The following is a 14,768-nucleotide window of genomic DNA, read 5'->3' as shown; positions in this document are numbered from 1 at the left end:
TATTTTTGAATTTATGAAACCTGTGGAAAAATATTTTGATGTGGGGCTCCGTACTCAAACAATCTCACGCCATGCTATTGCTATAAAGCCTACTTTAAATCGGACAGTGCAATTAGATGAACACAAATTTAAGCTATCAGCCTCCATACAAAATTCCTCACTTCGAGTAAAGCCTCTCACTTCGCCTCTTCCTCTCTGGTTGATACCTTGTCAAACAAGTTTGATACCAGACATCTGCGTTTAGGTTCTCTACTCTGGCCCCCAACGAAAATCGACCTACCAGGAACATTGAAAGCTGATAATTCATCTAAAATACTTTAAAGAATATAGGATTATATTTCATACAAACATCTGATACTGCCGAATCGAAGCAAAGGTTAGAATCTCTGGATTAACTAGCTAATGTTAACTAAATTTAGTAATTAATAATTTGGCAGCAGTTCTGTGAACTTTCTTGTGCAAGTTTTAAATTGACACAATACCTTTAACAAAGGTGTTGGCTAAAGATGACATGTAGGAGCTTGCAGGGATTTGTAGTCTGGCATGATGTCTAATTTGATTCTAATTAGCATGTTTTAATCTATGAGTAAATAGAGCTGAATATATTGATAAAAGTAATCTTGTCTGGGAGAGATTTACATGGTTATCATTTTATGGCTATTATGATATGTCCATTGTGACGCTCTATAGAGAACACGTTGTCTTTTACAATAACAACCTGACCAAGATGGAGCAACAAACCGTGCAGCAAATTTTGTGATATTGGTAGTAGGTAGTTACAGTCTTGTCCCATTGCTGCAACTCCCGTACAGACTCGGGAGAGAGCCGTGCGTCCTCCGAAACGCGACCCTGCCAAGCCGCACTGCTCGCTTAACCCGGAAGCCAGCCGCACCAATGTGTCGGGGGAAACACCGTACAACTGGCGACCGTGTCAGCGTGCATGCGCCCGGGCACGCAGCAAGAGTCCCTAGAGCGTGATGGGACAAGGATATCCCAGCTAGCCAAATCCTCCCTTAACCCGGACGATGCTGGGCCAATTGTGACTTTCCTATATGGGTCTCCCGGTCGCAGCCGGCAGTGACGCAACCCTGGATCAAACCAGGATCTGTAGCAACGCCTCAAGCACTGCGAAGCGGTGCCTTAGACCGCTGCGCCACTTGGGAGGCCTATTCAGTGAATGTTTTAAGGAAGTTATTAAAAAACCTCCAAATAAACTATAATTTCCTTTTCCAGAGTGTTAATAAAAATAAAAAATACATTTAAGAAACATTCTCAGAACCTCCCTGCGACCTAAAAATAGAAGTTCCCAGAACAGGAGAAATGTTCATTTCTCAAAACGTTTAAAGGAAACATATGGCTTCATTCCCACAACCAATGTGAAACCAAAAACATACATTCCCAGAATGTCCACGGAACTTAATGTGCTAGCTGGGATGTGGCCATAGCAGGGGGGGGGGGTTGGGTAGAAGTGTAGATTATGATATTGTCAGCGTAAAGGTGGATTGAAGCATCAGAAAAAGGACACTGGACACTATCAGGGGTTTGGATGTAATGTTTTCACTTCTGATGGTTTGGGAGTGGTCAGTGAAGTATTTGGATAACCAGCAGAGGGAGCTGTCAGAGAGGCTGATGTCTGAGTTTATTGATGAGGATGGAGTGGTCAACTGTGTCAAATGCTTTGGAGAGGTCAATGAATAGTGCAGCACAGTTGTTTTTGTACAGGGAGGAGAATATGTAATTGAGAACCTTGGTTTTGGCAGTTATGTAGCTGTGACCTTCTCAGAAACTAGACGTGAACCCAGAGACAATGTTGTTATGGCTCAGGTATTAGGTACACTGGGTGTTTTCTATTTGCTCCAGGAGTTTGGAGAGGCAGGGAATGGATATAGGCCAGTAGGAGTTGGGATCAGTGATGTCACCATCTTTGATCAGTGGTTGAGCATATGCAGATTTCAAGTCTTTGGGGATGGAGGCAGACTCCTGGGATTGGTTGAGGAGATGAGAGGCAGGAGATGACAGGTGCAGCTATTTTATGGAAGAAGGGCTTTCTGCCATTGGCTCCAGGAGGCTTCTTCAAATCGATTAGACAAATTGTAATTATTATTGGATTTCATAACTTGGAAAATAACTAGACTTAAAAATAACACATTTTAACAAATCACTAACAAAATGTGTTAAAATTCAAACTTAATCCAGCATAAACTAATGTATAGAATTTATTATACAAGAGATCAAATTCACAAATTCTTCAGCACAACGGCAGATTCATGTTTTAAGTATTAGATTTACAATGACTCAATAATTCATGCCTTCTGGGAATGTTATCAAACCCAAAAGTTATGGGCGGAGTTAGAAAGTTGGCTGTCAGAAGTATTACAATGTAAACGTCCTAAAAAATGTAATACAAAAAATAAATACATTGGAAATGTAAAAGTAATGAGTCCCCAACATGAGTTTTCCTTTCATATAACCTGTACAATATATTGCCACAGTTTAATTGCTGTCGTAAACGAAAAATTACTTTATTTCAATTGTACTGAATGATTGTCAAATAGTTAAATCACCCCTTAGTCTGCTTGATTACCAGGTTTTATTTGTACCGAAGATAAAACCCTGTAGAGAGCTTTAAAATTTGGGGGAGAAAGTAGGACTAAGTTATCACCGACCTCACATGTACAGTGCCTTGCGAAAGTATTCGGCCCCCTTGAACTTTGCGACCTTTTGCCACATTTCAGGCTTCAAACATAAAGATATAAAACTGTATTTTTTTGTGAAGAATCAACAACAAGTGGGACACAATCATGAAGTGGAACGACATTTATTGGATATTTCAAACTTTTTTAACAAATCAAAAACTGAAAAATTGGGCGTGCAAAATTATTCAGCCCCTTTACTTTCAGTGCAGCAAACTCTCTCCAGAAGTTCAGTGAGGATCTCTGAATGATCCAATGTTGACCTAAATGACTAATGATGATAAATACAATCCACCTGTGTGTAATCAAGTCTCCGTATAAATGCACCTGCACTGTGATAGTCTCAGAGGTCCGTTAAAAGCGCAGAGAGCATCATGAAGAACAAGGAACACACCAGGCAGGTCCGAGATACTGTTGTGAAGCCGGATTTGGATACAAAAAGATTTCCCAAGCTTTAAACATCCCAAGGAGCACTGTGCAAGCGATAATATTGAAATGGAAGGAGTATCAGACCACTGCAAATCTACCAAGACCTGGCCGTCCCTCTAAACTTTCAGCTCATACAAGGAGAAGACTGATCAGAGATGCAGCCAAGAGGCCCATGATCACTCTGGATGAACTGCAGAGATCTACAGCTGAGGTGGGAGACTCTGTCCATAGGACAACAATCAGTCGTATATTGCACAAATCTGGCCTTTATGGAAGAATGGCAAGAAGAAAGCCATTTCTTAAAGATATCCATAAAAAGTGTCGTTTAAAGTTTGCCACAAGCCACCTGGGAGACACACCAAACATGTGGAAGAAGGTGCTCTGGTCAGATGAAACCAAAATTGAACTTTTTGGCAACAATGCAAAACGTTATGTTTGGCGTAAAAGCAACACAGCTGAACACACCATCCCCACTGTCAAACATGGTGGTGGCAGCATCATGGTTTGGGCCTGCTTTTCTTCAGCAGGGACAGGGAAGATGGTTAAAATTGATGGAAAGATGGATGGAGCCAAATACAGGACCATTCTGGAAGAAAACCTGATGGAGTCTGCATAAGACCTGAGACTGGGACGGAGATTTGTCTTCTAACAAGACAATGATCCAAAACATAAAGCAAAATCTACAATGGAATGGTTCAAAAATAAACATATCCAGGTGTTAGAATGGCCAAGTCAAAGTCCAGACATGAATCCAATCGAGAATCTGTGGAAAGAACTGAAAACTGCTGTTCACAAATGCTCTCCATCCAACCTCACTGAGTTTGAGCTGTTTTGCAAGGAGGAATGGGAAAAAATGTCAGTCTCTCGATGTGCAAAACTGATAGAGACATACCCCAAGCGACTTACAGCTGTAATCGCAGCAAAAGGTGGCGCTACAAAGTATTAACTTAAGGGGGCTGAATAATTTTGCACGCCCAATTTTTCAGTTTTTGATTTGTTAAAAAAGTTTGAAATATCCAATAAATGTCGTTTCACTTCATGATTGTGTCCCACTTGTTGTTGATTCTTCACAAAAAAATACAGTTTTATATCTTTATGTTTGAAGCCTGAAATGTGGCAAAAGGTCGCAAAGTTCAAGGGGGCCGAATACTTTCGCAAGGCACTGTAGCTCTGCTTTTAGGGAGCAGGACATTTTGGAAGCTATTAAGATCAGCGCACATTAAAAGTTTAACTAGAGACCACCGGGATAAAACAGTGGCCAACAGTGGTTGCCCTTTGCCATAAATTTGTCATGAACAGTGACAAACACACACACGCATCGTCACACATTGTAACGCATTGCCCTTCACGGTGACGTAGTCCCTTGTACACGTGCGAACACACACACACACACACCAAGCTGATCATTGTATTGTGTTTTCAGGGTTGTCTTTCCCTGGGTCCCCTGGGAATCCTGGTCCCCCTGGTTTAGCTGGGGATAAAGGGGAGAGGGGGGAGCCTGCCCCTAACATAATTGGCCCCCCTGGACCCACTGGCCCCCCTGGAAAAGATGGCCCCATAGGCGACCGTGGTCCCCCTGGAATTCCAGGTACCTGCTCAACTCACCTGGCCACTTTGTCATCCTCAACTGGCCACTTTAGGTCATCCTCAAAAGTCAGACATAATGGTTATTACAAAGCTACCACAATTACTACAGCATTAACTCAGAAACTATCTGAAGGTGCAGTTAGCTATCTTTTAATATTATACTGCTATACTCTATAATCCCACATTCGCAGTAATGCAAAGGGTAAGGCTGGATCTAGGTTTAGTAACTTGTGACCACAATCTTATTCTACTGTAATGTATTTCAAGTCCCTGTTTAGCCTCTATCTAACAAAGGTTAGCAGGGTTAGAGTTAGCTAGTTAGCCTGTGACTACAGGCTCCCATCTCAGAGAGGGTGACTTTATTACTTTCTCCATATTTGTAGTTTTAGATATGAGAGTGGATTGAACATTTGTCAATGACAGGATTAATCAATTCAAAGAGGCATTACCTTGAATGTACATTGATATTTTATTTGGTTGACAATGGTGAAGTATTAAACTCAGAACAACAACTTACTTTCTGCAAATTCAACGAAAATTCCATTGGCGTTTAACGTTAAGTTCATTGCAGTATGATGTTGCTACAATATTCATTCAACGTGTTTTTGCCCGGTGGGTTTGATCTTTGCACAGATCTGTTGAGAGGCAACCCTGGACCACCTGGTCCTAAAGGCATCAAAGGAATCTCAGGACAACCAGGAGATAGAGGCGGGTTCGGAGAAACAGGTATTTTCTGTGACAAATACGTTATTCTGTAAAGGGCATTGCAGGAATAAGGATATGGAATGTATTGTGCAGTTTGCAACTGTCATGTCCAGTAAAAGTTAAGGGTTGGGAAAAGTGTAACAGTTAATTTTTTGCATAGCTTCATGGAAGGTATGTTTTATAGGCTTGTTTACTGTAAAGTGATGTGTTTGTTTGTTTTGACATTTTGCTCTTTAGGGCTTTATGAATAAAATGTCATTTTGACTTGATTGAAGAAGGAAGTAAAGGGGGGTTAGATCAGAGTGCCTTTTGAGAATTTGTCACAAGTGGGTAACCCGCCTCTACCATTCTTTCTATTGGCCAATGTTCAATCACTGGAGAATAAACTGGATGAGCTCCGTTCGAGACTCTCCTACCAACGGACATGAAAAGCTGTAATATCTTATGTTTCACCGAGTCGTGGCTGAACAACGACACTGATAATTTACAGTTGCCTGGCTTTTCCGTGCATCGGCAGGACAGAACAGCTATGTGTGGTAAGATGAGGGGTGGTGCTGTGTGTCTACATTTTTTGCGGCCATCTATTTACCACCACAAGACCACACTCTAAGACCGTACTATAAGGCCATAAGCAAACAAGAAAATGCTTATCCAGAAGCGGTGGTTCTAGTGGCCGTGGACTTTAATGTAGGCAAACTTAAATGGGTTTATCCTCATTCCTACCAGCATGTCACATGTGCAATCACAGGAAAGAAAACTCTAGACCACCTTTACTCCACACACAGAGACATGTACAAAGCCCTTCGACTCCCTCCATTTGCCAAATCTGACCATGATTATATCCTCCTGGTTCCTGCTTACAAGCAAAAACTAAAGCAGGAATTACCGGTGCCTGGCTCAATACGGGATTGGTTAGATGACCCGGATGCTACGCTACAGGACTGTTTTGCTAGCAGAGACTGAAATATGTTCCAGGATTCATCCATTGGCATTGTGGAGTATACCACCTCAGTCCCCGGCTTCATCAATAAGTGCATCAACGACATCCCCACAGTGACCGTACGTACATATCCCAACCAGAAGGCAACATCCGCACTGAGCTAAAGGCTAGAGCTGCCGCTTTCAAGGAGCAGGACACTAATAAGAAATCCAGTTATGCCCTCAGACGATCCATCAAACAGGCAAATCGTCAATACAGGACTGAATGCGAACCATTATGGACTACAAATCGAAAACCACCCGCGTGCTGCCCTCTGAGGCCAGCTTACCAGATACGAGCTAAATGCCTTTTATGCTCGCTTTGAGGCATGCAACACTGAAGCATGCATGAGAGCCCTAGCTGTTCCGGACGACTGTGTGATCACGTTCTCTGTAGCCAATACGAGTAAGACCTTTTAACAGGTCATCATTCACAGGGCCGCGGGGCCAGACGGATTACCAGGATGTGTACTCAGAGCATGCGCGGACCAACTGGCAAGTGTCTTTACTGACATTTTCAACCTCTCCCTGACCGAGTCTTTAATACCTACATGTTTCAAGCAGACCAGAAAGCTAAGGTAACCTGCCTAAATTACTACCGCCTGTAGCACTCAGGTCGGTAGCCATGAAGTGCCTTGAAAGGCTGGAAACACCTATGTGAGAATGCTGTTTATTGACTACAGCTCAGAGTTCAACATCCTGGACTTCCTGACAGGCTGCCCCAAGGTGGTAAGGGTAGGCAACAACACATATATGCCATGCTGATCTTCAACTAAGGGGCCCCTCGGGGACGCGTGCTTAGTCACCTCCTGTAATCCCTGTTCACCCACGACTGCATGGCCAAGCACGACTCCAACACCATCATTAAGTTTGCTGTTGGCACAACAGTGGTAGGCCTGATCACCGACAACGATGAGACAGCCTATAGGGAGGAGGTCAGAGACCTGGAAGTGTGGTGCCAGGACAACAAACTTTCCCTCAACGTGGGCAAGACAAAGGAGATGATCATGGACTACAGAAAAAGGAGAGCCAAACACGACTCCATTCACATCGACGGAGCTGTAGTGGAGCGTTTTAAGTTCCTTGGTGTCCACATCACCAACAAACTATCAAGGTCCAATCTCACCAAGAAAGTATTGGAGAGGGCACGACAACGCCTTTTTCCCCCTCAGATTGTCAAAAGGTTCTACAGCTGCACCATCGAGAGCATCCTGACCTGTTGCATCACCGCCTGGTAAGGCAATTCCTCGGCATCCGACCATAAGGCGCTACAGAGGGTAGTGCGTATGGCACAGTACATCACTGGGGCCAAGCTTCCATCCATCCAGAACCTATATACTAGGCGGTGTCAGAGGAAGGGCCAAAAAATTGTCAAAAACTCCAGTAGACTGTTCTCTCTGCTACCGCCAAGGACCAAGTCTAGGTCCAAAAGGCTCCTTTACAGTTTCTACCCCCAAGCCGTAAGACTGCTGAACAAATAATCAAATGGCCACCCAGACCATTTGCATTGACCCCCCGCTTTGTTTTTACGCTGTGGCTATTCGCTTTTTATTATCTATGCATAAGCACTTTACCCCTACCTACATGTACAAATTACCTCGACTTACCTATATCCCCACACATTGACTCGGAAGCTACCGGTACCCCCTGTCTATAGCCTCATTATTGTTATTTTATTTTGTTTCTTTAAAACAAAAAAACATGATTTTATTTAGTATATATATTCTTAACTCTATTTTCTTAAAACTGCATTGTTGGTTAAGGTCTTGTAAAAAAATCTAATCAAATTGTATTGGTCACATACACAAGGTTAGCAGATGTTAATGTGAGTGTAGCGAAATGCTTGTGCTTCTACTTACAACAGTACAGTAATATCTAACAATCTAACAATTCCCAACAACTACATAATACACACAAATCTAACAAGTAATCTAACATTTCTCCAGCAACTACCTAATACACAGAAATCTGAAGGGGTGAATGAGAATATGTACATATACATATATGGATGAGCGATGGCCGAGCTGCATAGGCAAGGTGCAGTAGATGGTATAAAATACAATATATACATATGATATGAGTAATGTAAGATATGTAAACATTATTGAAGTGGTATTATTTACAGTGGCAATGTTTAAAGTGGCTAGTGTGATCCATTTATTAAAGTGTCCAGAGATCAGGTCTCAATGTGTGCAGTAGCCTCTCTGAGTTACTGATTGCTGTTTAGCAGTCTGATGGTCTTGAGATCGAAGCTGTTTTTCAGTCTCTCGGTCCCAGCTTTGATGCACTTGTACTGACCTCGCCTTCTGGATGAGAGCTGTGTGAACAGGCAGTGGCTCGGGTGGTTGTAGTCCTTGATGATCTTTTTGGCCGTTCTGTGACATCGGGTGCTGTAGGTGTCATGGGGTACAGGTAGTTTGCCACTGGTGATGCATTATGCAAACCGCACCACCCTCTGGAGAGCCTTGCGGTTCAAGGCGGTGCAGTTGCCATACCAGGCTGTGATACAGCCCAACAGGATACTCTTGATTGTGCATCTGTAAAAGTTTGTCAGGGTTTTGGGTGACAAGCCACATTTCTTCAGCCTCCTGTGGTTGAAGAGGCGCTGTTGCGCATTCTTCACCACACTGTCTGTGTCGGCGGACCATTTCAGTTTCTCTGTGATGTGTACGCCCAGGAACTTAAAACTTTCCACCTTCTCCCTGCTGACCCTTCGAAATGGATAGGGGGTTGCTCCCTCTGCTGTTTCCTGAAGTCCACTATCGTCTCCTTTGTTTTGTTGACATTGAGTGAGAGGTTGTTTTCCTGACACCACACTCCGAATGCCCTCACCTCCTCCCTGTAGGCTGTCTCGTCGTTGTTGGTAATCAAGCCCACTATTGTTGTGCCGTCTGCAAACTTAATGATTGAGTTGGAGGCGCGCATGGCCACGGAGTCGTGGGTGAACAGGGAGTACAGGAGAGGGCTGAGCACACACCCTTGTGAGGCCCCAGTGTTGAGGGTCAGTGAAGTGGAGATGTTGTTTCCTACCGTCACCACCTGGGGGCAGCCCGTCAGAAAGTCCAGGACCCAGTTGCACAGGGAGGGTTTGATACCCAGGGCCTCCAGCTTGAGTAAGCATTTAAGAGTAAGGTCAACTCCAGCTGTTGTATTCGGCGCATGTGACAAATACAATTTGATTTGATTTGAGTACATTGAGTTGTCACTGGGGCAATGAGAGCTCAAGTTACTTTGTTGCTTCACTGGCAAGAACCACTGAACAACCACTTCCTCCCTGTCATTATGTCTCTCTTAGGTGAGAAGGGTGATGTCTGTCGACTCTGCATGCCGACTAATGTGAACCCTGGACCACCAGGACCTGCCGGAGAGCCTGGTAGGCCTGGAGATACAGGTAACACCAATACATGAACATAACAACAGCTCTTTTATGCCATGTCATGTCATACAATGACTAGGCCCAGAAGTTTTGTCTGACCAGGTCATATATCACTATGGCCCTGAGTTTTTCCATGTTAGGTCACATGTTCAGGAAAAAGGCAATATTTCCAGTTGTCGACCTATTAGGCTTAGTAGGAGATCAGCCAATCTGGAAAAACTGCTTGAAAAAACAATTTTCTTGTTGAAGGCTGTCATCCATGCTAGCTCAAACAATGTTGTGGTGATACACAATGTTTAATTTAGATTTAAGGCTTCCAATCTGGTGAAAATTGATATAATGGAAATAGTAATAGTTTTAGGTCAAATATCTTGCAATTCTTAACAAAAATGGAGTGCATTATCAAACAAAAACACTTAGACTATGGAATGGATACATTAGTAGTTACTTTTTATACATTTATTATGCTTTAAGTCATTCAAATATACAGAAAATATGAACATTCAAATGTGTTCAGCTACTGTTGTGGTCTGTAGCCCACTAAGGACCATTCTCAGATGATTCTCAGAAAACTGCGGGGGAGACCCTATTGAACCAGGAAAACTTTACCTCGTAAGAATCTTGAGTTTCTGGGCCAAAGATATTGAAACTGTATATCCATTTCTAAGGGGTAAAATATACAAGCAGCCACAGATTCTGACCAAATGTAATGAGTATATCAATACAAACGAAGTGTTTTCTTAGACATTGCAATCCCCTCTAACTACTCTGAAAGACACTTCTGAACAATAAGAACTTTACCTTGTGAGGATTGTACATTGAGGCGAATGTATACTTAAATATACACACTTGGAAAATGGCAATTTCCATCATGACAGTTTACTGGATATATGCTGATCTTAATGACATACGAATACACAGACTTTCTAAAGCATTGGATGCTATTTGTGCTCCAATGGCCTTTCAAGGGGAATTTAGCCACCCTTTACAGTTTGTCAGGATAAAAACACTTCATCCAAGAGAAATCTGTGGTATTCCATAACATATAATATAACAAATGTTGTAATGTCATATTCAAATTAGACAGATATTTAAAAAGTGTTTTAAGAGCTTTCACCATTTTTCTCTGAATGTCAACAAATATAAAAATGTCACAAAATTGTAATTATTGTAATACTTACAAAAGCAAATGCCTGTGCTAAGATCTGAATATCAGTTTGACGGAGGTTGTGTGGGTAGGTAGAGGATTCACTCTAACATTCATCAAGGTATGATAGTGAATATGACCAAAGCCACGGGATGGATAATATCTCCCATTGCAATCATATTTGAAATTACTGTAATCAAGCTTTTTGTGTATGTGAGCAATAGTACAGACTATATTCCATAGTTACAGTGTCAATACTGTACTCAATTATTTTGGAAATTTGCTACAAAGTCGAATACTTTTCTCGTTCTTATCTTTTATGGGGTAGAATTACTAGCAAGCACACAATAAAATATAAACATGAGATTTTAAAAAAACACTGATATATTCAATGAAAATTATAAACATGTATCACCGTATCCAAATGTTTATGGTTTCTATTACATGTACACACATTAAAATGCTAATGGCTGGCCCTGCATAACACATTTGTCTTGGATGAAGTGTTTTTATCCTGACAAACTTGAGAGGGTGGCTAATATTCCCATAGAATAGTACCACACAGCACATGTCATCAAATGCTTGAGAAATGATGTGTATTTATTTGTGTATCACAAGTGAGGGATAATCAACGAGGGGCTATGCGTTCTATGGAATATAATGCAAAATGTGGAAGGTGTGTGCCACGACAAGCTAGCCGAGTGGCAATAACCCTCCAGAGTTTCATTGTTTTCCAGTGAACGCATACAGTCCCAAGTTGATTTTCCCGCTTATACCACAGCTATAATTGAACATATTTGAAGCTGGAATCATCAGAAAATATTCAATAAACTCTCATGATGGACGTTGCCAAAATCCAAGTATGTACTGCATATTTAAGTATACATTCAGATGTTAGTCATATGGACGTGAATATAAGTATGAACAAAATCTGTCATTACCTCAACATTGTCAACTTTGACTGCATTAGTCCAATATCTCTGCCTTAGTTCCAGTATAGTACCTCTCCAATATTTCTGCCTCAGAATGTCCTATCCTCATGTAGCACATGATCTTAAAGTGCTTATTGTTCAGAAGTGTCTTTCTGGGTGGCTAGAGTGGATTTAAACTGTTTGAGAAACGTATTTTAGTTTGCTAAAGCCCAAGTTTGACCAAAAATGATGGAACGTGCTTTTCTTGTGTATATGCATGGCTTAAAGCATAATAATTATGCCAAAACTATGTTTATTCAATAGTCTATGGTATGTATAAACGATTCAATAGTCAGTTGGTAATAGTAAATAGTCAGTTTGATATGCTAAGTAAATTTGGTCAGAATATGTGACTATCCTATTTGCCTGCTTGTACATGTACCCCTTAGAAATGGCATTAAAGCTCCAATATCTCTGGCCCAGAAAGTCAGATTCTAATGAGGTAAAGTTTTCCTTGTTTGGTGGGGTCTCTCTCAGTTTTCTGAGAGCATATATCATCATCTGAGAATGGTCCTTAGTGGCACTACAGACTACAACTGTAGCTGAACATGTCTGAATGTTCATATTTTCTGTATATTTGCATGTCTGAAAGCATAATAACTGTATGAAAAGTAACTATTAATGCGTCCCTTCCACAGTCTTAAGTGTTTATGTTTGATAATCCACTCAGTTTCTGTTGTGAATTTCAGGTTTGACCTTTGACCTAATGCCAAATCTATTACTATTTCATTATGTACATTTTCACCAGATTTGACCGTTGACAACTTGAAAATGGCATTAAAAATCAAAAATGCACATGACATCCGGCCTAACTTTGTGTATCACCCCATAATTTTTTTACCTAGCATGGATGACAGCTCAAGCACTTTTTACAGGTTTGCTTCTCTACTATAGGTTAGTATGTGTAGAATACTCTATAGCTGCCCCTGTATTTACAGCATTTGTGTTTCACCAGGTCGAGATGGTGATCCTGGATCCAAGGGATCTAGAGGAGTCAAAGGTCTTGGAGGTCCACCAGGTCCACAGGTGACTTGACCTGGACTGACAGACATTATGGAATCAACCCCAGATTCAGATACAAATTCTTTATATAGGCGTGTTTACATTGTATGTGGGAGATTTTATTCTAATGATTTTGTCCTTTGTCTTTGTATCTGTAGGGTCCCTATGGTTTACCAGGTGTGCCAGGTTCTACAGGACCCAAGGGGGACAAAAGTCCCATGTCCCCAGGAGACAGGGGGCCTGTTGGCTCACCTGGGGCTCCAGGAGTTCCTGGGAGCGATGGGACTGACGGGGTCCCTGGATACCCAGGACTGAAAGGCCAGCCAGGGCTAAAGGGCAACCCTGTGAGTGTGACCCACTCCACCTCCACCATTACAGACTGTACAATCAATGCCAATGACTGAAGAATGGTTATTGTAACAGTAATATCTGATCTGACTGTTGTTATAGCCTGTAACTAGTGCCTGTGTTTTCTCATGGCCAGGCCATGTGGTTTGGAAAAACTTGGGGCCCTATCCATGATGTACCCAGACTTAACTGTTTGGTGTCTGTTTGCTGTAGGGACCTCCGGGGCCCAAGGGTGATCGGGGCGATGCCGGCTCTCAGGGTATACGTGGACGGACAGGCCAGATGGGGACTCAGGGCCCCCCAGGTGTGGGGCCCCCAGGGGGCCCTGGACAGAAGGGCAACCTGGGGGTGCAAGGCCTGCGAGGGAGACCTGGAGATCCAGGTACAGTAAGATCATTATTTTTTTAAGAGAGACCTGGCATCCCAGCAATTTGACCTATGTCACAGAATGTGTGAGTGTGTCTCACTCTTGTCTAATTCGTGTCTCACTTGATCTGTTTTACAGAATGTGTAAATGTGTCACACTCTTGTCTCACACTCATCTCCTCCTGCAGGAGAGAAAGGCTCAGCGGGTGAGACGGTAACAACCACAGGAGACCCAGGACTGAAGGGAGAGAAGGGTCAACAAGGCAACCCAGGACCTTCAGGTGAGGGCTTTAGCCATGAGCTCTGGGGGAGATTCTTGACATAAAGACAATATCATACATACACTAACAGCCCAGCAATAGTATCACGGCATTAGCAGAGAATTGATAGGATCATCGGCTGGTCATGGTGTTATTGTTTTTTTTTTTGCATACATTTTTATCCACAGCAAATTACTTAACCCTTGTGTTGTCTTAAGAGTCAAAAATGACACGCAACTATGTTTAACAGCAGAGAATAAACCCTAAATTAGGTTTTTTCAACTTGAAATTTGATTACTTTTCCTAGAGTGACCCCAACGTTAGAAAAAGTGAAACATTGGCTTTGTTCATATTTCCATGAAAGCTGAACACCACCAGGGTACAAAGATTGTCTTAGGTATTTTTTTATATCATTTTTGACCCGGCAGTTATAAAAAATCATTTACACACCACAAAAACCACAAAGAGAGACACACACACAATGCAAAATTTTGATTGTGTGCTACTGATTGAACTCAGCCAGCAGCTCCTGAAGAGGAAGATCACAATGGTTAGAAAGAACAAGCCTGAGCTCCCCCCTGCACTCCTCACAACAAGGGGGAGAGAGGCATTCTCATCAAAGTTTGCCTTCACTCCCACCACCACTCTAGTTTCTTACATCCCAAAGAGGAGCAAGAATGTGGTCCTCCTGAGCACACTGCACAAAACGGCTGAGATCAGTGATCGTGAGGACAGGAAGCCAGCCATCATCTTGGACTACAACCACAACAAAGGAGGTGTGGACAACCTGGACAATGTGATTGGAACATACAGCTGCAGGAGGATGACTGCCTGCTGGCCCCTGGTCATCTTCCATAAAATCATTGATGTGTCCTCATACAATGCCTTCGGGATATAGAACAAGAT

At 42.3% G+C, this 14,768-nt stretch overlaps 1 protein-coding gene across 1 annotated transcript in view; it reads left to right on the top strand.

Annotated features, from left to right (window-relative positions):
• Positions 1-14,768, top strand: part of col4a3 (collagen, type IV, alpha 3) — a 123,728-nt gene that overhangs the window by 71,725 nt on the left and 37,235 nt on the right. Inside the window, exons 21-27 of the mRNA XM_021563185.2 lie at positions 4,546-4,710; positions 5,343-5,435; positions 9,688-9,783; positions 12,842-12,912; positions 13,047-13,232; positions 13,450-13,618; positions 13,791-13,883. Coding sequence (XP_021418860.1) covers positions 4,546-4,710; positions 5,343-5,435; positions 9,688-9,783; positions 12,842-12,912; positions 13,047-13,232; positions 13,450-13,618; positions 13,791-13,883 — 873 coding nt within the window. The remainder of the gene's footprint in view (positions 1-4,545; positions 4,711-5,342; positions 5,436-9,687; positions 9,784-12,841; positions 12,913-13,046; positions 13,233-13,449; positions 13,619-13,790; positions 13,884-14,768) is intronic.

The sequence above is a fragment of the Oncorhynchus mykiss genome, chromosome 15 (genome assembly GCF_013265735.2).
Source record: "Oncorhynchus mykiss isolate Arlee chromosome 15, USDA_OmykA_1.1, whole genome shotgun sequence".
NCBI lineage: Eukaryota > Metazoa > Chordata > Actinopteri > Salmoniformes > Salmonidae > Oncorhynchus > Oncorhynchus mykiss.
Note: the sequence above shows the minus strand (reverse complement) of the source record. Positions and strands in the feature narration are given on the sequence as shown.